The sequence below is a fragment of the Ptiloglossa arizonensis genome, chromosome 9 (assembly GCF_051014685.1).
Source record: "Ptiloglossa arizonensis isolate GNS036 chromosome 9, iyPtiAriz1_principal, whole genome shotgun sequence".
Classification (NCBI taxonomy): domain Eukaryota; kingdom Metazoa; phylum Arthropoda; class Insecta; order Hymenoptera; family Colletidae; genus Ptiloglossa; species Ptiloglossa arizonensis.
Genome location: NC_135056.1, coordinates 9,771,100 through 9,796,920, shown reverse-complemented (window position 1 = coordinate 9,796,920; position 25,821 = coordinate 9,771,100). Strand labels below are relative to the sequence as shown.

At 36.0% G+C, this 25,821-nt stretch overlaps 1 protein-coding gene across 2 annotated transcripts; it reads right to left on the bottom strand.

Moving 5' to 3' along the window:
• Positions 1–13,951: 13,951 nt before the first annotated feature.
• LOC143151290 (uncharacterized) lies at positions 13,952–24,377 on the bottom strand. Of its 2 annotated transcripts, none has more exons than XM_076320282.1 (12): positions 24,180–24,377; positions 22,979–23,121; positions 21,717–22,071; positions 21,445–21,639; positions 21,251–21,366; positions 16,506–16,717; positions 15,704–16,340; positions 15,117–15,534; positions 14,820–15,041; positions 14,564–14,739; positions 14,337–14,483; positions 13,952–14,263 (listed from the first exon to the last, which is right to left on the bottom strand). In XM_076320282.1, exons 2-12 carry the CDS (start codon positions 23,084–23,086, stop codon positions 14,171–14,173), a joined length of 2,679 nt encoding a protein of 892 aa, XP_076176397.1. In that variant the 5' UTR covers positions 23,087–23,121; positions 24,180–24,377; the 3' UTR covers positions 13,952–14,170. The 2 variants fall into 2 exon arrangements, with proteins under 2 accessions (XP_076176397.1, XP_076176398.1); XM_076320283.1 differs by having other exon boundaries at positions 21,717–22,041.
• Positions 24,378–25,821: the final 1,444 nt, after the last annotated feature.

Genomic DNA, 25,821 nt, shown 5'->3' with positions numbered 1-25,821 from the left:
TTTTATTTTTGGCACAAAATAAATCATCGAAATCTTTCGGTTCCCCGTAACAAAAATGCTACGAAGGGTTGAACGTGTCTTTAAGATCGATTCGAAGATAATTTATTTACATTTCCTCGGATAGCTATTCCCGTGTGTTAATCGGATCTGTCCGCATCTCGAAATTACCACAGGCTCCCTCTGGTGCTACGTGTCATAAAAGCAGTCGATATTTTTCTGCGACGAAAAACGGCCCTTCGATTGTTCAGTCGGTGTAGCCACCCGTAAAATTTACCCGTAGCTCGTCGACTGAAAATTCGACCCACGACCACTCGTTCCATTCGACCCACCTAACCTGTCGGCCTAACATTTCCGCATTAACCTTGTCCTTAACGGCGTGGCGATTAACGCGTTAAAAGCACCATTTCGGACAGCGATAGACGAGGACACACCGCCGCCGGCTCTCATTCTACCGGCTTTACTAATATCCCTAAGTGCATCGTCAGCCGCTTGATGCAGTGTTGCACAAGCCCTGATACGCTGCACTCCGGGGTTCACTTACTTTTTCCCGTCCTTCTCCAACATTGGCCGCGCTTTCTCTCGTTCTTTTCACCGGTCCGTACGTCCAGCCGTCTCTGTCGTTCCCTTTCAACTCGCCCACGCTCTGTCTCGTATATCTCTCCCTTCAATTCTACCGGCGTGTGCGAAAACGGATGCGCGCGCTTGCTCCAGCGCTCGCGTGGCCGCTCTCGAGATCCCCACTTCTCATGATTACTTCCGATTTTATCCTAGACACAGAAATTGTGGTGGTTGTGCCCACGGTTTCCCAAAGAATGGTAATATAAAGTAGTGCACCTGTATTTTCTCCGACGCCGGAGAGGAAAGAAAGGAGCGGAAAGCAACGGCGTCCGAAGAGCGCCGCGCGCGAGAGAATAGAGAACTACGAACAGGAATGACGAACGAACGAGAAGTAGAACGAGAAACAGAGAGAAGAGAACTGTTCTGACGGGAATGGTGGGGGAACGAAACACCGCGAACAGTCCAGTGAATATTTTGCGATGAAAATATAATTTCTTAGATGTGCAACAATAATATTTAAATATAATTTTCAAAAATTTACACCAAATTTTTCAGTTTTCTAAAATTACTTTACAACGCAAAGTTTAAGCCACTGTACTTACCGACTTGGACGCGTGTATCCGCGACCTTACCACCGTCTCGTCCCACTCTTCCCCTCTCGTACGCTCCGTCTGTTCTCGGTTGTGTCCATTCTCTCGCGAAAGCTTCGCGAAAATCCCGTTCACGACTTTGTGACGGTTAATAGCGGTCTCTTTTTCGCGCTGTCTGCACGACACCTCGGGAAACTGTCGTTGCGCCTCCGAAAAGGAGAGAAACCACCGGGGACCCTTACCGGTCCATTATTTCTATTTTCAGCCGCGCCACAGCATCCCCCACCATCAGTACCACTATCTCCATTCCCACTCTTCGTGTTTTCGGGGACGCCGCTGTTTCGTTATACCGACCGAAAGCGGTTAATTCCTTAATAATGCGATTTCGTTGAGATGTCGCGTCGAAATGTCGTTTCATCTCATCAGGGTACGGGGGGGGGGGGGGGAGAGGGAAACAACCATAGGGAATATTTACATAAAAGTGTCGCGGGAATTTCCATGAGAGCGTGTACGGATTATTTTCGTAGAAATAGGAAAGTGGATTCGCGTTTTCGCGGGAATATTACACGGCCATGGAAACGAGCTCGGTTGCGTTCGCCGTAATGTAACGTGTCTGGCTGCGTAACGCGCGCGCGTTAAACGGTTAATGCCGTTTAAATTGCCCCGACTATTTAATTATTGACCCCACCCTCTGTCACGGAAGGAAATAAATGATATTGTAATCCGTGACTCGATCGAATCGCTGATGGATCAGAACGAGAGGCAAGCGCGAGAATCGCTTTATACGTTGTAAACCATTTTTCGATCAAAGACTTTTACTGTACTTGTTTTACCATTCGCTCGACGTTGGTGATGTTATTTACTTGCAAACTATTGCAACGTTTCGACGAAAAGATAGCTGACATTGTAAATATATTTTTGAACGAATCTATCGTACTTATAAAATCCAAGTAACGGTATTAATACCCTATTGAATAAAAACGATTACTTATTGTTATTATTTACTTATTATTTACTTTCAGTATCGATTAACGACGAAAAAATGTTTGTCTTTGATCAGTTCCGAAGAATGGAACAAAATTCACGCAACGAATTAAACCATCGTCGCTGGCAGTCACCTAGAAGTAGTTAATAAGTAGTAATTAATATTACAGGGTAAATATATAGGGTGTCCCATTAGAATTAGTAAAAACTTCTCGCCTACGAGCTAGTTCCCTGCGTGGACCTAAACGAGACACTGTACATACAAAAGAAAACTATCACAATACAAATATCACTACCACCGTATCGCAGTATGCTCCAAACTGTACATCCAATTAATACAAACTTCTCGCCTACGAAGCATTTCGTTTCGTGGACTTAAACAAGACGCTGTACATACAAAAGAAAACTACCACAATACAAATATCACCACCACTGTATCGCAGCACGCTCCAAAACTGTACAAAAGTTCGATCGTTCCTCTCCGCGCGGGGGGTTACTGACATTCTCCGTTGTAAAAACCACTATCGGTAATACCCTTGCGGGAAAAGGGAGAAAGCGATCTTAAATACGGGGTACACGCGAATCAGGGCTTCTCATCGCGAGCGGATCATTCTCTCGAAAGTCCACCTTTCGACGAATAGAGCCGGATAAAGAGGGACGGAGGCCTCCGTCTCGTCCAAAAAATCCTGTTACCGAGAGATCGGCTAGGTCTCGAGGAGATCCTCCAAGATCCCGAACGATCTCCACCAATAGAAATCCCGTTGAATCCGTGCACCCCGTCCCTAGATCTTTCCTCTCCCCTTTCAGCGTCGATCCGTCTTGGATCCACGCGAATGCCCTGTATATACTCTCAATTAGTATCCGAAGAGATTCGGACAAGTAGGAATCGGGGAAACAAACGGTCGAAGACCAGAAAACTGGACTGCCCCCGGGGAGGCGGAAGAGATGGTACACGGAGGATGGTCAGCCAGATCGGGGCAACGTTATTCAAGATACTCGAACGTGCATCCGCGGCCTGGCTGGCATTTAAGGATTACCGGAGGTTCGGCATAATATTAAGCGAGTAGGAGAAGGACAACAGACAGACGACGTCGGGGGCGGCGAGAAGACAAGAGTAACGGGTTAGTCCATGGCGGTGGGGGAGGGGGTGGGGATGGGGGTAGGGATGGGGGTGGGGATGGGGGTGAGAACGGTAGAAGTGTGCAGGTATTATTCATGGATTACCTCACTTGTCCCGGCTACAATCCTCCCCAAAGCCTCCATTAGAATAATTGCTTCTTCATCTTCGCGCTTGTGTGGTTGTTGCACCCGGCACCGCGTCATTCTCTTCCACCGCCGCGAACCGCTTCACCCTCGTCTCTGCTTCCTTCTGCGCCCCTGCCACTTAGCCGCATACGCGCCGTCATGCGTCCTACGTGTGCATCGGACTCTACTTCTATCGGTGCTTCCTTCTCGCGAGTAGCTATCGCCGGTTTCAAAAGTCGATCGACATCGACCCGGGTAACCAGCGGACCACTTTCGAACACTCTCGGGAGGGTTGAGAAGCTTTTGACGCTTCACCACCTCGATTTACAGGACAGAATGGACAGCTAAGCTCTAGGAGCGAGCGCGCACGCGCTATTCTTCAACGAGGATCGGAAGCGGTACGAATTTTATTTTTTCAACGGACACGCGCCGCTCGAACGCGACGAAGACTCTTTTGTTTACGTTTATGGGACCCCGTGGCCATTTCGAGTACTCTCGGGAGGGATGAGAGCTTTCAACGTCACCACCCCGATTTACGAAGCAAAATAGATCGTCGATGCTATTCTTCCTCGAGGATTAAAAGCAGCACGAATTTTACTTTTTTTTTTTTGCCAACACGCACCGCTTGGATACGAACAGAAACTTTTTTCTTTACATTTAGAGAATCTAGTGGCGATTTTGACCGCTCGTGAAGAAAGGGGATGAAACGCTTTCAGCGTCACCGCTTTAATTTAAAGGTAGAATAGATAGCTGAGCTCTAGTGAGCGTATGTATTAGAGTTCCTTAAAATGATTAAAAACCGTACGAATTTTAGGATATAAGGAAAACTTTTCTTTATAAGTTTGTGGAATATTTTAACAAGCTTTCCTCGTTGAATGGGTCGATTCGAGCAATCCTCTGTCAATAGTGTTTTCGATTTGTCGGTTCCAATACTCTTCGGTAATGCAAATATAGTCGAGTCCAAAGAAGATTTTTTCTAATGTTTGTTAAAGCGAACAGAAAAAGAGAGAAGAGAAACGTGTCAAGTTATTTAGGAAAATGTTTTGTGTACTCGCATACGCGCTAAAAGAGAAGGAAACTCTAACAGGTGTTGGTTTCTTTCTTGTAGTAATTTTTTTGAATTAATTAGAAACAGTACTTGTTGCTCACTCTTAGCTGTTAAGTAATAAACGAAAATTGACATACGTATACGCATAACGTCAAACAATGTTAGGCATACCGAACAAACAATCAGTACTGATATAACAACCTGTATCAATATTTACCGCCATAGCGCGCCAAGTCTCATTCGTATTTACACTACCCTCGTATTATCGGTTAATTTCACTAGTCTTTGTGTATTTAAACAAATTATCGTACAAATTATAAGACTTTCGAAAACTTTTTCTAGACCATTAACAGCAACGAAAATGTGATCCCTCAATTCCCCTTGAAATACGTAGCATTGAAGTATATTTTATTCTGCACTTAATACTATTTTCAACGAGTGAATCTTGATTTTCGAATTTTCATCCGGCGAGTTAATAGATTGTAATTAATTACGATATTGAGTGTTGGTACGTATGCATTACTAATTAGCATTATCTTGATAAACCGTAAACGTTTATTTCTATTTCATTCGGAGTATGAAATCAATACGTGCGATATTTCCTAATTTTACTATTGCACGGTCATTATTGACAATTAAAAATCCACCGATACACATTTTATTGAAATAATTTCACTCATTTTCGAGAAAGCTTGTTAATTAAGAGCAACGGTTCCGCGGTACTAATTACCACTAAATGAACGCGATGCAGATGCATTTAATCATTTATTGCAATCTTTGTACCCATTTCGTTTCATACTTCGCATCGTTTACGCGGAACGAAACAAAAACTAGAAACAATCCGATCTTCGAAGATTCATTTCACCAAAAATGGGCGTAATTCTAATTTAAATACGAATTTCGAATAAATGATACGCAACAATTTGATCCATTATTCGTTCGATAAAAATTAAAATCTGGATCATAACATGAAATTCACATGAAAAGAATAAAACCCTCGTTCGAATAACCCCGTTCGCCGGAACGAACGTTGCAAACAAGGTGCTTGTACAATGTTTTTATTCGTTATCTATCGATGGAATAAAATTTTCCACATCTCCGAAAATGTTGAACGCGTCATTTATCAACATACCCACAGTATATTCCCAAAATTTCACCGTTTTTAAATTTTCAAATTCGTCCGTCAACCACCACGTATTAACGCGACCAGCAAAGCAGCTCTGGCAGCAGTATCAGCAATCTACAAAGTATTAATGTAGTAATATTAACATAAGTCAATATTCTCGTCTAGGTTTCTACATCGTCGTTTCTACATACAGAAAACTTTTTTATACCTTCAATTTCTAGCGGTGGTAAAAATGCATCGTCCTTGTATTCGACTATATCGGTATATTTGATATTCGATGAAGATCGTCGGCTCGATCGTCTTCTACGAGCGGCCATTTTCTCGCGCACGCGATTAATTTACACTTTCGGGACTGTTGTTAAGTCACACGGTAGTTTTCTACACGGAACAACTCGTTTTGCTTCCTTTAACTCGCGCCTTTTACGAGCGTTTTTATACCAACAGACAGCCACGGTAATCTCATCATAAACCTTTTCCGCGGGAAGAGAATTTCAAATATTTGAACAACCTCGTCGCGACCGCTTTCTTTTACGCGACGCGACACTCTCCCAACCGAGACAGATCCGCGCGTGTTCCCGTACTCGTGTTTTTTGGGTGACGGTGAATTCGTTACCGCGTCGATTTCGTTTCTCACGCGCGTGTAATACGCCGCGAATTAATAGGAAAAATAGCCGGTATCGATCGCGGCCGATGACACTGTAAACAAAAAAAACATACGAAGCGAAAACGTACCTCCGAAACATTGTCGGCGTAAATGTTGAAATTCGCGTTAAAAAAAAAAGAAAAAAAAAGAATACGCTCGCGAACAGCCTCTCTGTGTTTTTGTGTTTTTATTTTGGAAATTGATTTTCCGCGAGAAAAAATCCTGCGCAAGTATCGGCCGGCTCTTACGGTGTTAATCGGTACAAACGAGCGTGTCGTTTCGCTGACAACTCGTAGTCCGAGTAAATCCTTTCGGGTATGAATTATTTTACCGATACATGTAAATACAAATTTTAACCGATAGCAAACTTACGACCACCTGCGATATTAAATGTCATTTTCAGGAACGTACTCAAACTATTCAGCATTGTCCTGAATATATATAATTTCTATCGCATTTATACGTCGCGATCCGGTACTATAATTTGCGATACTTGTGTACCATGTCTTCTTCGAAGATATTGTCAAAATTGTAGAAATATTGAAGAAAATGTATCACGATCTGCGCAAGAATTGCCATAAAGTTGTCAAAACAATTTACAAAGGGTGACTGTTTAAACTTAAACCTTACAACTTACTTTGTCAACTTTAAGCAATGTCCCACCTGAATCGTTTTTGTTTTCGCGTAGAATTGTCGACCGACCCTCGCTGAACCGAAATTAACGAAATTTACCTTTCTCGGTTGACACGTCGAGCGCCTCGTTACAACATTCGAGTCGTAACGAGTCACCGGTGACCGTTACAACTCGAATGTTACAACAATCATGGTCGTTCGACGTGTCGTTTAACGCGTCGAACGAGAGAAATGACGTAAAGTCGCTTGATCGCGACGCTGCGCGGTTCAGAGAGGGTCGGTCGACAAATTGTTCGCGAAAACTCAACGAATCGATACGAGGGTGGGGGTGTCGTGCGCAAAGTAGATGCAACAGGGTCGCGGTAGGAATTAAATGGCATATCGGCGTTCGCTTCTCGGCGGCCCCCTTCACGGGTGCACCTATCCGGGGATCGGCGTTTTCAACCGTGCGCCACCGTTGGAAATATTCCGCGCGGCGTTATGGTAAATGTCGCGTGAAATGCAATTTGCAGCCGCGACGTTGGACTTTTCATTCGATGATTCTCGTTATCCGCGTTACACGTGCCCGTGGCAAATTGCGCGCGAAACCGTGAGAATAAATTGTCTCCGCGAGCGGCAACGACGACGACCAGGACGACGACGACGACGATTGCATGTACACCGACCAGATGGAGGGGGAGAGCAAGAGAGGCGGCGGAGAAGCATCGGCTCCTTTTTCCATCGTTGCTGGCCCCTTCGGATACGATCCTACGAATATTTAGTTACCGTGAACTACACTCGTTACCGTTTCATCTTCTCCTGGCAGATACGTGCGACGATTTCTTGAGTCCCTTCGACCTCTCCCCGCTTCTGGATCCCGCGACGTCGTCGTCGCTTTTTGCTCGTCGATCGTCGGTCTGGCAGGCACGTCTCGTCTGTAAAATGCTAAGCGTACTGCTCGTACACCCCCCCCCCTCTCCTTACCCCCTGTGTGTCGCGTACCCTCTATCCACGCGTTCCCGTTCGTTTCTTCCTCGTTTTCCTCGCAAGGCGCATTATCGTGCCCCCCCCCCCCCCCCGTTCCTCTCGTAACGTGTTAACGTGCCAACGATTAATTTCGACAGGAATAATTTCCTGTCTTCCGGCCGCTACAACCGCGACCGTCTCTTTTCTTCTTTCATATCTGCCCCCCTCTGACCTCTGCCCCCCCACCTGCCCTTCATCTACCATTCTATTCGACCTGACACGGAGTCGACGTAGGTAACGACTTTCCGGGCACGATTCGATTGATTTTATTTCCCACGCTCGAATATATTGGAAAGAAATCAACTTTTTTATCTAAAATTACCAAGCTTTAATAAAGAGGATGAGGGATGTTCTTCCGGTGGCGGACACTCGAGGTTTTCTTTGAACGAATGGAGGAGTTGAAGAGGTTGATCGATGAATCAATCAGACGCCTGTAACGAGAGCAAACGAGGTAACGAGAAACAAATTAATCGACTTTATTATGGTATAGTTTTCAACGTAGTGACGTTATTTATCAATTCGAACGAAATGAGATTTTATTAGGGTACGGATGTACGTAGCGTGTGGTAAACATTGAGAAGAAAATAAAGAGAAGGAGAACGAGAAAGTAGATATATTAAGTTGTTCGGAAAGTCATTTCGTTTTTTTTTTTTTTTTGTGAGAATGAAACACGATTTTTTTAGAGTGTATAAACATTTTATTAGATTATATATTCTCCATTTTGGAAAACGAAATGACTTTCCGAACAACCCAATATTACAAAAAATTCTTGCATTAGTGTAACAATTCAATTTTTAGACGATGAAATGGAGCAAGAAGAAATTAACTATTGTAATAAGAGTTAGCTGTTACGTGTATACGATTAATAGAATCTGAGTGAATTAATTTTTACCGTAATTACTTCTAAATATGAGAATATTCTTACGTATGAATTAATTTTTAATGCAATTACTTCCAAATGTGAGAATATTCCTGCCTCTAAAATTGTCCTCCCCAGAATTGTCTGCAAACTCAAACATTTAAGTAGAACCTTCTCCAAAATCACCGGCGCAACTTATTACGTCAAGCTTCTTCAAATCTAATGTGGATATGGTCGCGGTACAGTAGCTGCCTGGCGTATAATGCAATTGTTGCAGGTAATGTGCTCGGTAGAGTATACCATAGTCATTGAATTGGCCGTGGTAAACCGAGAGCTTGCTCTGCTCGTTTCCCTGCGCTCACGCTGTTTACCGAGATATTACAGCACGCTCGAAAATATGGAACGACAAATTATTAATATAAACCTTCGTAGAAGTTCTAAATTAGAAATATCGTAAATACGTGGACTTTACATCCAACAATTATTAAAGATCCACGATTTACGTTATCACGATTATCAGAACGATAATATATTTTAATTATACACCGGTTGTATTTCTGAAATAAATAATTTTCTCCCTCGGTAGATGTACGTACTTTGTAACAATTTCATTTCACAGAGACATAGAGTAAGATTTTTAAAAATAAATTCGTAATTCAAATTTTTATTTCTCGACACGTTATCGACCAGAATAGCACAGAATTAAGTATAACTATTTACTGTACGAAAAACGTATTTGATCGGTGATAATTTACAGAATGTATCTCGATAATAAATACGATATATCCTTCGTGATAAATCGAATCCGAGCGGTTAACGATCAATTGATCTGTGAATTTTAATAACACGTTTAATGTAATTTAATACACTTAATCTCGTCTCCAACGTTGAAATTTAAACGCGATGAAATTCCGAGTGCTCGAACGAATTATTTATGTATATACCGATTTACGTTTATTTCAACGTCGATGGAAATACATTACGTTCCGAAATACCGCATTCAAAAACCACGTACGCACGAATACTACATACGTATCTACGTACGCTCTTATCGAGCGTTATTTCGAAGAACGAGTCGTAAGGCCTTTGACACTCTATAGTGTAATGACGCTACCTCTGCTACAAATTAACGAAATAGAGCTACATTGGTATCGAGGTACGTTCACAAGTATGACTCGTTAGCGCGGTACTATGACTTATCGAAAGACTATAGCTGTCAAGAACTTGGTAATCTCTATAGCAAGCTGATCTTGAACGTATTTGTAAAAAGTTGTATCGGTTGGAAGACTGGCGTGTAACCAGCTTTTTTACTTTACGTACGGAATAAGGAGAAGTCATTGGATATAACAAATCGTTGAAGAGTGGGAATGCAGTTGACAAGATACGAAAATGAAAAATTACAAAAACTGAACGCACGCGGCGTATCGAGTGCCCTGCGGATGACTTATGACATAGTCTACGCTGAGAATCAGAATCCGTGCGTCGTATTTGACGAAATATTACAAATCATTGTAACGTATTCTCTAAATACACTTAAACTCGTAACATTATTAAAAAAATCGCGTTCATAATTTCCACTCGAAACCTTACCTAGTTCCTTTTCTCTTCCTAGAACAAACAACTACAAATATTCCGTTTGACCTATCGTTTAGCCAAATTTGATTTGAAAAATAATAAAGAAACGATCAAACTTGTAAAATTAATTAAATCGTTACGAAATTTTTTATCAACGTCTAGTTTAAATTCTTCAGGAAAATCGAATCGAAGAAAATGTCTAAAATTGACAAATGTTGAAAATTTTGCAATATTTAATCGCATCGGTTGGAGTACAATCATCGATAACAAAAGGTTCGCGGTAATAGGGTGCTTTTGTTTCCTCTTACGGTAGAAAACGGTGAGAGAAGTGAAAATGTAATCGATTTCCGGAACACCCTTTGCACATCCCCTCGTGAAGTATCTCCGACCGTAAAATCCGATAACGCTGACAAGTTCGTATCATTTATTCGGCGCGGGGCTCTTAGTTGTTGCAACGAGGCGGGTTGCTCGTTAAATCGTCGATTACGTTCGGCAACGATTTTCGGTACATTTTGCGGGTAAAAAAAAAAAAAGAGAGAGAGAGAGAGAAAAGAAAGGAAGAGGAATGTTGTCGCTCCGCCGCGGGAAAATTGGTTCCGAGCCACCCCTACGTCGGCAAGACTTGTAACCGGGCGAAAAGGGAAACAGCCGCGCGTACAAGCGAAGCTCGTGTGTATAAATACATAAGAAAAGGTAGGAAAAAGAGGTGGCGACGAGAAGCTCGCTGGTACATAATCGCGTCGCGACAAAGAATCCGTAAAAGGTTGGGCTGCTGCGTTTTTCGTGTAGTGCCGAAGAAGAGAGCGAGACTCTAAGCTGCGACGCACTCGTGTCCCCGTGAACACAATAATGCTCCGCTATTAACCGAGAGCTTGTATTAAGCCCTTGAAAAAAGCTTTCATGCACTTAACGACAAATAATATGAGAAGTGGTGCTACGCGCCCGGGACGCCCGTCTCGCCGACTTTCTACTAAAGATTACACGGTATGCGTTACTCGTGTACCTGCAAACAGATTTCGCGATTGTGCGTGCCCTTTTTGGCGATACGGCCGCCGCCTCCTCTTGTCGGACTTTCCGCGATTTAACCCTTTGATTACGGGGATCGCGCGATACGTATCGCTGAACCGTTTCAAAAACCGATGCCAGCGAGAAACGTGTACGTATCGGGTCGTTTTGTGAGTTACCGACGCTTACATTTCTACCAGTAATGTTACAATCTTACCCTTTCGAAGCTTACGAAAAACTGCAATCGCCCTTTCTTTCCATCTCTTCTCGCATCGTGGACAACGAAACGATCCCGTTATTACAAACATTTCTTTGGTTTTTACTACTGAATTCTTTGGTGATCACACCGTACACTGAAGGAAGAACTTCGCGAGGGTGTAAACCAGATTTTGCAACTCGTTTTACTGGATTTTCTCTTTAGGTCCATGTTCGTCTTCATTGAAGATTTTTGTACACGATCCATTTTTCATCTTTGGTTACTATACGTTTCAGAATGGATGTTTTGTTAGGTGCGAGCAACTATATGCAAATTGCCACGCGATGAAGGCGATTATACTCCGTGAACCGATGCGGTACCCATACGTCTACCTTTGGCAGCATTCCCACTTTGTTCAAATGTACACATGATTCTTTCGCACTGACGAACTCTTCGTTCCATTCACCAGATTACGAATTCTGTCTTCGTTCGGCTCGATTGAATGTCCAGCTCGTGACTCATCTTCCAGATTAAAATTTCCCTTCCGAAATCGACTTTCTGCACGTACAAATCGATAAAACACTTTCCCCATAAACGACACAAATGTTATTTGCTGCACTTGTTGCCGTATTCCCTATCCGGAACTCGTACAACGTGAGATGACGAAAATTGGACACGCATTTCACACATTATTTTACCGGTTATTAAATATAAAATTCTTACAACGTCACGATCCGCGACTTTCGAATGCCTTCTACGGACTAAACTGAAACATAACAGTTTCGTCGCTCGAGTCACTTTGTGTCCGTCTCTTCTCTCTGTGTTTATGAAACGTAACACGAAAAGTATAAACACACCGCGACACGAACTTACGAGACAACCTAATATTAGCAAACAGTTGAACGAAATATTGCATTAAAAGTACTCTTCTTTCGTTGCAAGGAATTAAAGTAATAAATAATTAAACAAAATATATTATTTCACGATGAAACGATTAAATAAAATAAACGGGGGAAAACAGGTACATTTCTGAATTGGGGAGTGTTCACCAATGCGGACCAACGATTATCAAGGGTCACCAGATGTCGATTGAAGCCCGAGGTGGTCCACAAGAGTAAGAGGTACCTAAGAATGGCTAAGCGACAGGTCCGAAGTCGAAACGTCCATCCACCCCAGAAGCCAAGAGGATAAAATTTTTGTAACCTTTGGTAACCGAGGGGTCTATTCGTACCATCAAGTGCGCGTGACGTCAAATATTTACAATTAGTTTGATTGTATGCTCGATCTAACCGAGCAATTATTTCATGAGGAATTAATATTTTAGCAAAATAATATTTTAAACCATTACGTAAATGATAAATATTGTCAATAGTTATTTTAAGTATTGTCCGATGAAAATCATTAATAATTATAATAGACATGAATGAAAATATAAATAATTGCGAATATTTGTATGAAAATATAAATAAAATACTTTAGAGAGTACTTCGCTAATTTACTCGCTTTGACACTATAAAATATAACTAAATTTTACGGAAATACCAAAATTCCTTAATGATACATAAAAACCCATCGACAAACCGTTATGAATATTTGTATAGTCGCTAATGATTTTAGTTGTTAATGCATCTCTAAACGTAAAAAAAAAACAATTTAAAATTTATTTCACGCGAAACATAAAGGGTTACAATTTAATTAACTTCGCTTCTAAGTACAGTCGTTGTCAAGGACCATTCAAAACTGCTTTTTGAAATATTTGATGAGCGGTTCGAAAGAATGTAAAAATAAATTTAGAGTTTTTGAGTATGTTAAAATTGTTTGATGAATAAAAATCAATTCAACTCGATCATTTTATTAGTAATTATTAATTTAATTTATCCTAGTATACATAGAATCATTTTATTCGTAATACAATTTCTTATTTTTTTCGTATTACTTTCACCCATTGCTACTTACCTCTTTTTCAGAATATTTAAATTTATTTCATCAATGCTCGTCTATACTGTTAAATTTCATTACCGATTATTCCTCACATATTCCATTATAATAAAAAACAAAACGTTTCCACGTCATAGACATTTCAGATAAATTCGAAATAGACAAAACTTATAAATTTTAGTAAGAATTAATTTGTTTATTACTAAATCAGTTTATATAGCATGGAGAAAACTAAAAATATTAATTTCAAACTAAAAAATTACAAATACTTTAATTGAGTAATTGTTCTCACTGTAACCAAATATCTCACGAGTTATAATAAAATGTATATATTTACAAAGTGGACTACTAATGAAATTATTATAATACGTTTACCAATTTATAAAATTCTATCTAAAGAGGCTAATTGAACATTTCTGTTTGAGAAGTCGATTTTTGAAAACCTTACATAAAGTTATTAAAAAAACATTAATTCAACGGACTAAAAACGAAAAACCTCTTTCTACAATTATGGACAAGTAAATTTAGAAAAACACAACTCAAATATTATAAATCGTAATTACAATTTGTATTTAACATTTTAATTACTACACACTTAGGTTACCTATCAATCGAGCAACATCATGTTTTCGCCTAGCGAAGAATCCTACAAATTATACATAGATATTGTATATTGGTATATAACCTAAATATTACATCTTAACCAAAGGAATTTGATGTGTAGTATAAATTTTTATATCGATTAGTACTTTAATTGATATCCATTTATTTAACTAAGCCCATTTTTTTAGCTTCCACTTCGTAAATTAATAACCTCCACATTTTTACTACAAACACTTCTGCTTCTTCATCCAATACCTAAAATAAACTTTGTTATGTTATAAGATTAATAAATTTTTAATACAGAATTAATTAAATAAAAACCAATTACCATCTGTACATCGTCAAGTATGCCCTGGGGAGAGCTACCGGCCATTACTTTGCTACAAATAAAATCTACTAATGTAGGTTCAGGTTCTCCAATATATTCAATAATCTTTTTATTAATCCACGGCCTTATTCTTTTCTCCATTAATGTCTGCAAAAGTTATGGAATAGATGGAAAATGCGCATATAAACTATAAACATAATTTACAAGCATAGCTAAAAACAGCTTACATTATCTATTACCGCCCAATCAAGTTGATATCCGAATAAAGCGTTTTTATCTGTAGGTATCTTGTCAATAAGAGATTTTATGTGTTTCCGTTTTTCTTCTTGACTCTTTGTACTTTCTTCTTTTCCAGCTTTAGGAGCTTCCTCGGTAGATTTTTTCTTTTTCTCTTCACCATAATCTGAAATAGAAATCACATAAAAATTGCACTTTATCTGAACAGATGATATATTATTTGAATTAGCCGACAATTAAATTTACCTAAAGGAACTAGTTTACGCTTCTTCGCGTTATTAGCACTGTCATCGTCGTCATCATTATTAAATACATCTTTAACGTCGATTCGACCTTTCTTTCTGGTTTGATTTGTTTGTTGTGAATTAACATTAACAGCTGTGCTCGGACTAGCTGGTGTTTTATTACCAACACCATGATCGCCGCCACGATTACCACCGCTTCCCATAGCGAACGGCACAAAATTACCTAAAATAATACGAATATTTCACACAAATAGAGGATTTATTATATCGATAGGAGAAAATTACACACTGTACTCACTACTGCTCGTTTTTTCTGGTTCGCTAACAAGAGACATACGTGAATCTTCATCTAATGTAGGTGGAATGGATTGTGCTGTTGGTGTTACTGTTTGATGAGAAGGTGAAGATCTTGTACCCTTTACACTTTCTCTATCGGTTTCTACGACTTCTTCGTTCTCTTCGCCGTCGTGATGATGATTCTGATGATGACGATGATGTCTTCTATGATGATGATGATGTCGTGGAGGTGTCCTGGATGGCGCTTCTGGTTGGGAAGCTTCATCAAATTGCACACATTCATCACTGTCACTCTCGATAGGCTCAGTTTCTATAGGTGGCATAACTTCCTTCTCCTTTTTTACTACTTTTTCATCTTCCTCATCAATTATTGTAATCACTGGTTTAGGCTTATATTGTTCCTCCCTTTCTGCTTTTAACTGGAATTTTGTAACGATTTATGTATATTACATAGTAGTAAATTTTTATAAATAATTGTATTTTATACAGAGTATAATAAATTATAAATATTATTAACACCTCTAATAAAAAGATCCATATTTCAAATGTTTGTGAACTACTATGTTTTGCAAGTAAAAGTATTTTTACCCTTTCAAACTCCGCCGCTGGATCGGGATGGGAAGCATCGGCATAAAGTTTATCACGGAGACGTTGCAGTTCCTGACGCTCTGCACAACGATCTCGTGAATCGGCTTCTGCTTCAAGTGCTCTCTCTTCTAAACGACGTGACAGTTCTTTGCCTTTGTAATATTTAGCATCGTCTCGATCATCATCGTAATCTTCAAGAAATTCTTTCAAGCGTTTTGCCTCCCTTTCTCTTGCTTCCCGTTTCGCTCTACGTTTTTCCGCCTCCTTTTCATACTCCTTTTGTTTACGGCGTTCTCGTGTCTCCCATGCTCTCAAACGCTCTTGATAGGCTGCTTCTTTTTCCCGTGCTCTTCTTTCGTTCTTCTTCCTTTCTTTAGCCTCTTCCTCTTCTTCCCTTTCACGCATAATTTCCCTTTCCGTCTTCCTCGCTTCTTCCCTTTCTCGTTCCCTTTCACGTTCTCTATCTCGTTCCCTTTCCCTTTCCCTTTCCCTTTCTCGTTCCCTATCCCTCTCACGTTCTCGTTCACGTTCCCTTTCACGATCTCGGTCTCTTTCTCGTTCTCGGTCTCTATCCCGATCTCTGTCTCTATCACGATCTCTATCGCTTCTCTGACGATCCCTATCTCGTTCTTTAGACCTTGATCAAAAAAAAAAAGAAATTGATTCATTCTATATATTGAATTGTTTTTATTTGATATTCACAAATTATCATGAAATGAAAATTTACATAATGTATTATAAATGTAATACATTTACATGGTAAATGAATCAGTATCAGATTATCAAATATTGTCACTAGTACCTGGATTTGGACCGCCTTTTATCCCTTCTACTACTTCCCGTACTACTACTGCGGCCCTTGTGAGATGTAGGACTACCAGGATCACCGTCTTGATCATCTTTAGTACTGCTGCCATCCCGCCTATCCCGTCGTTCCTTTTCACGCTTCTCCCGCTCTTCTTTTTCGACTGCTTCTTTCTTCCGTTTTACTTGAGCTTTCTCCTCCTCCTGCTTCTATAAAACACAAAAATACGAAAATCGGTGAGACCAAATAATCAAAGCAAACTTATCAGGCTGTGATAATAAAACGCAAAAACTAGCAATCGTATTCTCCTGAGTTATAAAAATTAAAGGGTAGAGAAAAGGTTACTGTAAGTGTAAAGTTAGTTAATGTATATAAAAAGTAGTGGTAATATCGTTACACCATAACAGTGCAGTATTATCCTTTCTTTTAAAGTAAAAAAAATGCCCTTATACATATATATATGTATATACATGTGTGTGTATGTGTGTGTGTGTGTGTGTGTGTGTGTGTGTGTGTGTGTGTGTGTGTGTATGTGTATATATACATACACACACACACACACACACACACACACACACACACACACACACACACACACACACACACACACACACATACATACATATATATATATATATATATATATATATATATATATATATATATATATATATATATATATGTATGTATGTATACATATATACATGTGTTTGATAAATATATACATATACATATACATATACGTGTGTATGTGTATATACATAATAAAATATAAAATATTTCACATTTAATATCCGCACAGGTAGTATACATTGTTTGAAAAATAATACTTGATCAATTTATGCTAAAACATATGGAAAATGTATTAACATTGTTTTGTATTCAGTACCCCCATAACACCAGCAAAATAACAACTTTTATTGCTCAGAACAAATGCTTTGCAAAAAAGTTTTGATTCCTTACAAAGAAATCGAAGAACTTACTATATAAAATTAATTGTTTAAATTTTGTATAAACAATTTTAGTATCTAATGTTACAAATATTACAATATTTAACGATTACTAGTTGCACAAAAATTAATCACATGTCAAATATCATAATTCTGTTCATCTCAATGAGGTATACTCACTCCACTGGAGCATGCTCGGTCAGCAGCATCTTACACGAAATCTTGTTTACATATCAATTACCTAAGTGCAGGTATAAATTTTGGAAACAAGCATAAAAAATTTCTTAAGCTCTACTTAAACTAAAAATACCTTAATACTAACAGACGCATCGTAGAGGCCACCCAATGTACTTACAACATTGCAAATGTGCCTGTAAATCAATAGTGTCTAAAACTATGTAAGTCTAAGAGTCGAAAGGGGTGAATATTTAGATTTCTTGTCAATACTCAATAATTATTAGAAAGTATTATACCAATCAGAAGCGGAGTCATCACGAAGAAGGGATTCCACCAAAACATCTTTCACTTTTGCCAAGAAACTGTCACACGTCTGTCAACTTTGTTTTCTTCTGGCTATGCAGCTGATGCAGCAAACTGTTGGATATCAAATGCACAATAGTTTGCCCACCCTTATCGTCCCGTATTATCAACGTAACGTCTTAGACATAAATTAATATGGTTCATCCTTATTTGATATAGTAGTATCAATAATGGGTTACTGCTTGGAGAGTCCTATACCATAGACTCTGTTAAATATTGCTTCAGAAAAAATTTCTATGTAATTCTCTTGTAAAAAATATTATTAAAAATTAAGCACTGTTTAAAAATAATAATACATTAATACCTGTATTGTCATTTTATATGATGAAGCATGCTGTATGTAAAAACAATAATAAAAGCTGTAACAAGAATAGATAAGAAAAAGCGTTTTTCTTCAATTATAAATTGCTTTTTCTTGAATTTTCAAATATCCATACAGTAACCCATACTCTTTTAAAGTAATAAGGACAGAGTAACTGAGTGCATAAAAATAGATGCACATATGAGGAGAAAACAGACTGTTGAAACATGAAATATCAGTGGTCATAGGTATTCAGATGGGCAGTTCACTAACAAAACTACAAGAACCGAATGGTTGTGTTGGCTCATGGTTGTGGAGTTTACTCACGGTGTGAAGTTGACTTGGTCAGTCAGTGTGGTGGTACCGGAGAATGGAGGAGCGCGCACCTAGGTACTACATGTCTGATCGAGACGCTGACAGAAGCTGTTTACACAAAATAAAGACAACAACTGAACAGTCGCCATTGTGATGACAAAATCATTTCATTGTGTGTAGGATTCAGAAAGTCTCGATCCTATTAATAATCTATCTAAAAATATATTATAAAGTATGTCAGCGTCAAATTTCTTTTGTTCAAAATAATATCTTTTACCAATCCTAGGCAGTGCGTAAAAACAATTGGAATGGCAATTTACTGACCTTCTATATACAAGTACTAGACTGCTAGACTAATACAATTATATAAATTAATTACAAATAATAAAATAATATAATGTTGACAATAATTTTCTATAATAGAAAAATACCAACATATAATGAAAAACTTTATAAAGTTTTATAAAGTTACATAAGCAATCAAAATGAACATTTTATAACTTGTTAATAAATGAAAGTTTAACTTTCAAAAAGATTTTGTTCATATATCTCTTAATAATATTACTTTTAAACACGTTTGTATTAATCTCAAAAATAATAATTAATAATCACTCAAAACATCATATTATAAAGGGTACCTATATTATCAACAATTTTGAAACAAAATCGATTAAAGCCTTCCAACTCTTTTTACTTTCATTCTCTTACATCCTACTTTAATATTAAACAGATATTAAGGTACACTATTATAGACAATTATTAAAAATTAATTACCTAAAATTTTATGTTCAATATCGAATAATATATAATAGATACGTTGCATCTTCATGAAAATACTATAATAGTGCTAGCAGTTTAGCACAACAAGTATAGAAGCGGATAAAGAAATTTGATTATATGGAATAAATTGTATTCAATATACAATAGCAATAATGCTATTAGTAACGAAGAATTTGCGACGAGTCAAGAAAATGGAGTTCCAATAGAGACAAATTTATTGGCTACATGATGTCAGCATGTTGTAGAGTTACGAGATTCTCCCGTCTTAAGATTGCACTTTTCTTGTTTTTCATGTTTTGTTGGTTGGATATACTCTGACTTACCGACGAGGCTGCAGCTGCCTGCGAAAATACGAGGGTTGTGCTGTGATTGACTCCCTTCAGAGCCAATGAGTGAGTGAAAGAGTGGTCCCCACACACAGCATTCCTAGGCGTGTGCGTTTGCTGTGTGCGACGCACGCTGCCTGTTATTATAATTATAGCAACGAGTCACGGCTCCAATTATTTAGAGCTAACATAGCACACACGCACTTTATTACAAAATACTTAAAAGCTAAATTTTATAACTATACACTTGTAATCCTCTTTTGCCTGCCCAAATGCATTGTTTAATTTGCTATATATATGCTGTGAGTTTAATCAACAATTGTTTAGCACGAATTGTAGATATCATTACAATACATTTTATTATATTGCTAAGGTAGTAGAAACATCTGAACATATGTGTCATGTGCAAATTTTACCAATTATGACTCAACAAAATTAAAATCATTCAAGAACAAGACAAATGTGAGTAATGAATTTACTAGTTTTTAATGAAGACAAAAGATGTTATAAACTTTTTGATTTTAATTCAACTATATAAATATTTAGAAACAGTGTATATGATTATTTTTTAAAAGCAAGAAATAAAATTTAAAAATATTTATTTACTAATACACAGGCATTTCTTTCTACTTTGTAGAAAGATCAATTTCTTCCATTAAAAAACCAATCGAACAGAAAATTTGATATAATATTTTATGAAGATAATAGAATAAGTAGTACAAAGTATTACAAACATATTCTTAATTATATTTTGTCAAAATGAAAAATATATTATTAGGAACTTAAGTGTAACAAATCCAAAAATAAAAAAAATATATATAAAATTATATCAAAATATCAGAACTAATATTTTACTTTGACACGTTTGATATCAACATTCAGTTGGAAACTATCTGACAAACTTTTTAAAATGAGTAATAATTAAATTTGATGTAATACAATACATGCTTTTAACTATGTACAAATAAAGTTTATTAAATAACCCAATTGAATATTAGAAATAATGTGCCACACATATGCGATACTGGTATTGCTCATACTTTATTTGTTTATATGAATACAACAATCATCACTGTTATAAATGTGATGTTGGACTCTTACGAAATAGATGAATCACATACATGTGACACATAGTGTAAACGTGCTAAACAAAGTACCTTTTTTTTTTTTTTTTTCAAGAAAAATAGAAAGCAATGAAATACATTGCATGTACATAGAAAAATACATAATGAACATTAGTATATACAAAAAAAGTTTCAAAAAAGAGTGTTCTTATTATGATATATTACAGAATAATGTTTATAATGCTTCGTAAAAAATTCACATGATTGATGACAACAGTTTTAAAATTATTATCATTTGTAAACCTATATTTTTGCAAACTCTATACCCAATCCTATCAGCCCACAATTTATAATACCTTCTAAGATTTTGGTATATATCACATCCGACAATATGACCAAAAAGAAGGGCAGAAAAGTAGGAATGACATAAGAAGAAGAATATTAAAGTAAGTGTAAAAATAATTACCTTCATAACCTCCCTGAATTTTCCAATTTCTCGTGTAATCAAGTCTCTTTTACTTTCTTCTATTTCTGCATCATCCAAGTTCAAAGATTTTGCAACCATTTTTGTTTGATGTTCTTCTATAACACATCATAAAACATTTCTTGTTAATTCCCTAATTTATTGCATAAGATTTTATGAATAAATTAATATGTTACCAGGAGCAACTTGAGCCATTTCTAAGTCAGCAGCATGTTCAGCTATGATTTGATTAATGCGAACTAGTGCATCTGCATCCACTACTCTCATGCCCTCATCCATGTAATCTTCACCTTCTTCTCCTTCGGCTCCATCAGTAGATGTTTCATCCTGTAAAGGTGACTGACCTCCTCTCAACTTTTTCCTTCTTTCAGCTACAGTAAATCAAATATATAAATGTATTATATACAAATTTCAAGTACCACAGTTTTTATACAGTTCCTAATTTTACCTTTGAACTGATCCAGAACAACTTTGGCTTTTGCATCAACCTTCACAAGAAGTTTTTTTGTGCCTATTTCCATGTCATGAAGTAATCTAACTGCTCTAAGACCTGCATCAGGACCTGCATATTCACAAAATCCAAATGCTTGGACTCTCTTCCATGAAAGGACATGGCCACATGCACCCAGAATATGCCGAATCATCACATCAGGTGCTCTGTCCATAATGTTACCAATAAACACAGTAACTGGTGGACCGGATTCTCTCTCACGGCGTCGATTATTATCATGACGATTCTGGTTACGTGCATACCGAACAGCTGGAGCTGAGGTCTGCATCGCAGATACGGGTGTTGGAATCATCTATGTTTTATAAATGGTAGGTTTCTTAATAATGCACATCTCTACTCATGCAGTCCAGAGTCTCCCCTCCCCCTAATAGCATATTAATTTATTTCTTCTCCTTTTGTTACTTTTTATTAGAACATGGCATCATGCAAATATTAATTTAAAGAAATTAAGACAAACATTTGTGTCATTATCATAACCTTTAGAAAATTCTCATTTCACCCATATACAGTTGTTCTACAATGTGATATTTTAAGTAATATACATTCCGCTTTACATTGATAATCTAAACATAAGTAGTTAATACAATACACTAGACAACTGCATTAGCATACAGAAAATTTATAACTGACATTATTAGTAGCATTTATTGATATAAGCTACATCAAGTTTACATTATGTGCTACTTAACACTTTAATTAGTTTTCATGAAAATTTGTATCAATAAATGCATGCTTTTCCCAATTATTGCTAACAAAAAAAATTTGTTACAGTTGAACTTTAAGAAATACACAAATTTTGGTTTATTTATTTAATAAAAAAGGAATAATACATTAAACAATAATAACATGCAAAGATTTTGAATTTAATTTATCATATTATTGATTTACATAAATGTAAATGAGAATATAAAAATAAAAAAATTATATTTTAAGTATTAGAAGATCATTAATAATATTTAAATGTAATACAGGATTTTTATTTATTCTGTTAAAATAAAAATAAATATAAGAACATTTATAATTATAATTATATCTTAACATTTTAATGTTGAGAAAAATTATTTAGTATTTTACTAGAAATATAGCAACATGTAGCAAGTGCGAGAGATGTCTGAAGAAAGGAATTTACAAATTGTTCAAAAGCATATAAAAACAGGCATGCTAAAAACATTGAACTAGTGCATTTTATATTTACTTACATGTGCCATTGGCATTACACCACCTATAATTGGCGGAGGTGCGCCAACCATGTAAGGCATAGGTGGCATGCCTGGTATTCCCATTGGAGGTTGGCCAGGATAAGACATTTCTTATTTTAATTAGTACTATGGCAGTGCTTTCACTAAAAAATATAAAATGAATTAATTTTATATAAATAACATTATATAGAATATAAAATCTGTTAATATATTAATAACTATAAAATTTAAGCATAATATATTTTTGTATATGTATGCATTTTATCACATATAAAAAATGAAAAATGTTAATAAAAATATTTAAAAAAGCTTCTCTTTTACTACTGGTTATAGATTTTTTAGTTTTATGTTTGATAAATTTATATAACAATAAATATAATATTAATTACATTAACAGGTTTAACACATAGTATTGGGTAAGACTAAAAATTATTGTTCGACTACTTTTTAGCCTAAAACTGCTCAACACTATACATATTTTATAATAAAGACAATTATTTAAGATAAATATGGTTTTCCATAATTAAAGTATAGAAAAATAATTAATTTTTACATTAGTATTGTCTTTTTTACTATAATATTGACAATGCTTTCAAATGTTGAAAAAAACAATCCTTATTAAAATTATTAGAAACTTATTCTTATCGTTAGATCATAAATAGGTTAAATAATTTCTAAATTTTGTATAAGCTGCAGACTCTAATATTAATTAAACACTAATAATCCCTAAATATAATTCTTATTCAAACGATTATACATTAATACGTTAATTAAATGATTAAAATCATGCAACTATTGTAACAAATAAAATTTTAGATACACTGCATCTATAATATATACTAATGTATAAACATACACAAATTATTTAGTACATTTAAAAGTAGAGATTTAAACTTAAAAATATTACATAAACATTTTGAACATTTTTAAAATAATAACCTTTTATAAATAACAATCTTTTCAAGTAAACCCTCCTAGCATATAATCAAACACAAACATCAGTTTAATATTACATTAATTAATATTTAGAAAGAGATACCCACGTTTTGCATTTTAATATAAACACTATTCAGTTTGTAAGTTTTACTATATAAGAACATGTTTTTCGTAATAACAGTTACAGATGCCAGACAAGACATTAATGGATGCTTTGGTATTCTAACCATTAAATGATTTTACAAAGAACTGATTCTATACTTACATAATATATTTGAAAATAGAAGCAATGCATCGATCATCGTTTTAAAAATGTTTATGTCATTTTGTTGAGATTATAGAGGTGAAAAGATGTTTCACTAAACACACGAAATAAAACTTCCACTTTCACAATCCTTCATCTGGTAATCACTTCTTTTCGTCCATTACAGCTTCACGCGCTGTTCGCTTCTAGAAGGCTATGGTTGATGTTGTATTTCCCATGTGTTTATCAATACATCGTAAATGTACCACGTTCTGCATACACTATAAAGAATATCCCCGAAATCCCTATTTATTTTAATAAATAAAAGACGCTTTAAAAAAATTTCTTTACTTAATATGCAATTATTAACTTGAAAAAATGCGCATAACGCACAAGAGTTTATAAAATTTTTACAAATTTCAATTAATAATTTTCACTTGGGCTCCATCAGTATCTCTGCACATCTTAAATTGGTCGCTACCTTGCGGAACACATTTACGAATACTTCATGGTTTTTTTTTTAAACGGTCTCCCTATACGAGCTTTCAGAGTCGAACACAAAAACCTGTAAATTATTATTTTATATGTTTAATCTGCAAAATACATTCCTAATTAATAATTCTGATTCTCTTGAAAAATTTCGCAAATACATATATTCAACGTTTTATTGTCTTGTTAAATGTTCAAATCTCTTTTACACACAGATCCAGTTTCTTTATAATTATTAAACAATTCACAAATTGCAATGTCTATGTGTACTCTTTGTGTGTATGACATTTTCTATCGAAAAAAAAAAAATTAAAAACAATTAAACGTACTTTAAATATTTGTATTAGATATAGATTTGTTTGAAATTTATTTTTTTTTTCATCAAAATAGAGATAGGAACTTTTAGGGCACCTAATACTAAATGCAAAACTTATATTCGTGTTACCACTAGATGTATTTTGACTTCCGATTGGATGAATATATATTATCATCGTATCTACCAATTGGAAGTTAGAAGCATCTATTAACATCATACACTGAGTACATAATATGGGCAGATTGATTAACTCTACAACACTTCAATTTGTTAAAAATTTATCATTTTATATCAACATAAATGCAACAATATTAAATAACTCAAATTACTTACTACTCGCTGATTTATCGATAGCAAAATATTTTACTTTAATTTAAATCATGTTACATTAATGGTTGCATTACCTAAATTAAAAATTTTTATATAAATGTACGTTTATACGCATTAATGTTTTTAATGTTTTACATATGTATCAATGAATCTTCTCGGTACTAACCAAATCGCGTTGTTGTTACATTGATTAAAACATAAAAAGTGATTTGATTCTTTTTCTATGTAATGCAGAAATTCGAAAATTATAAAAATATATTGGAATTGTATTATTATTTATATCGTTTTGTAGCATAAATCTTTTCACTATTGAAGGGCAATAAAAAATGCTATGCTAGACTACAAGAAATTATTAAATAAATAATCGTATTACTATTATTATAAATATTGTCTTTGTTTTTACTTAAAAGTGAACGAGGAAAATTATAATAACAAAAAAGATTAGTAAATAATGTTAAAAATAATTTTAAAACTTTACCAATGAAGAGATGGTCTGTTTATTTTAAAAATAAAAAAAAAGGATATAAA

Coding starts and splice junctions, on each gene's coding strand:
- LOC143151290 (XM_076320282.1), bottom strand. CDS start 23,086: ATGTCTTATCCTGGCCAACCTCCAATGGGAATACCAGGCATGCCACCT. Junction 16,718..21,250: donor AATTCAGGGAGGTTATGAAG/GTAATTATTTTT, acceptor TGTGTTTTATAG/AAGCAGGAGGAGGAGAAAGC. Junction 15,042..15,116: donor ACCAGAAAAAACGAGCAGTA/GTGAGTACAGTG, acceptor GTATTATTTTAG/GTAATTTTGTGCCGTTCGCT.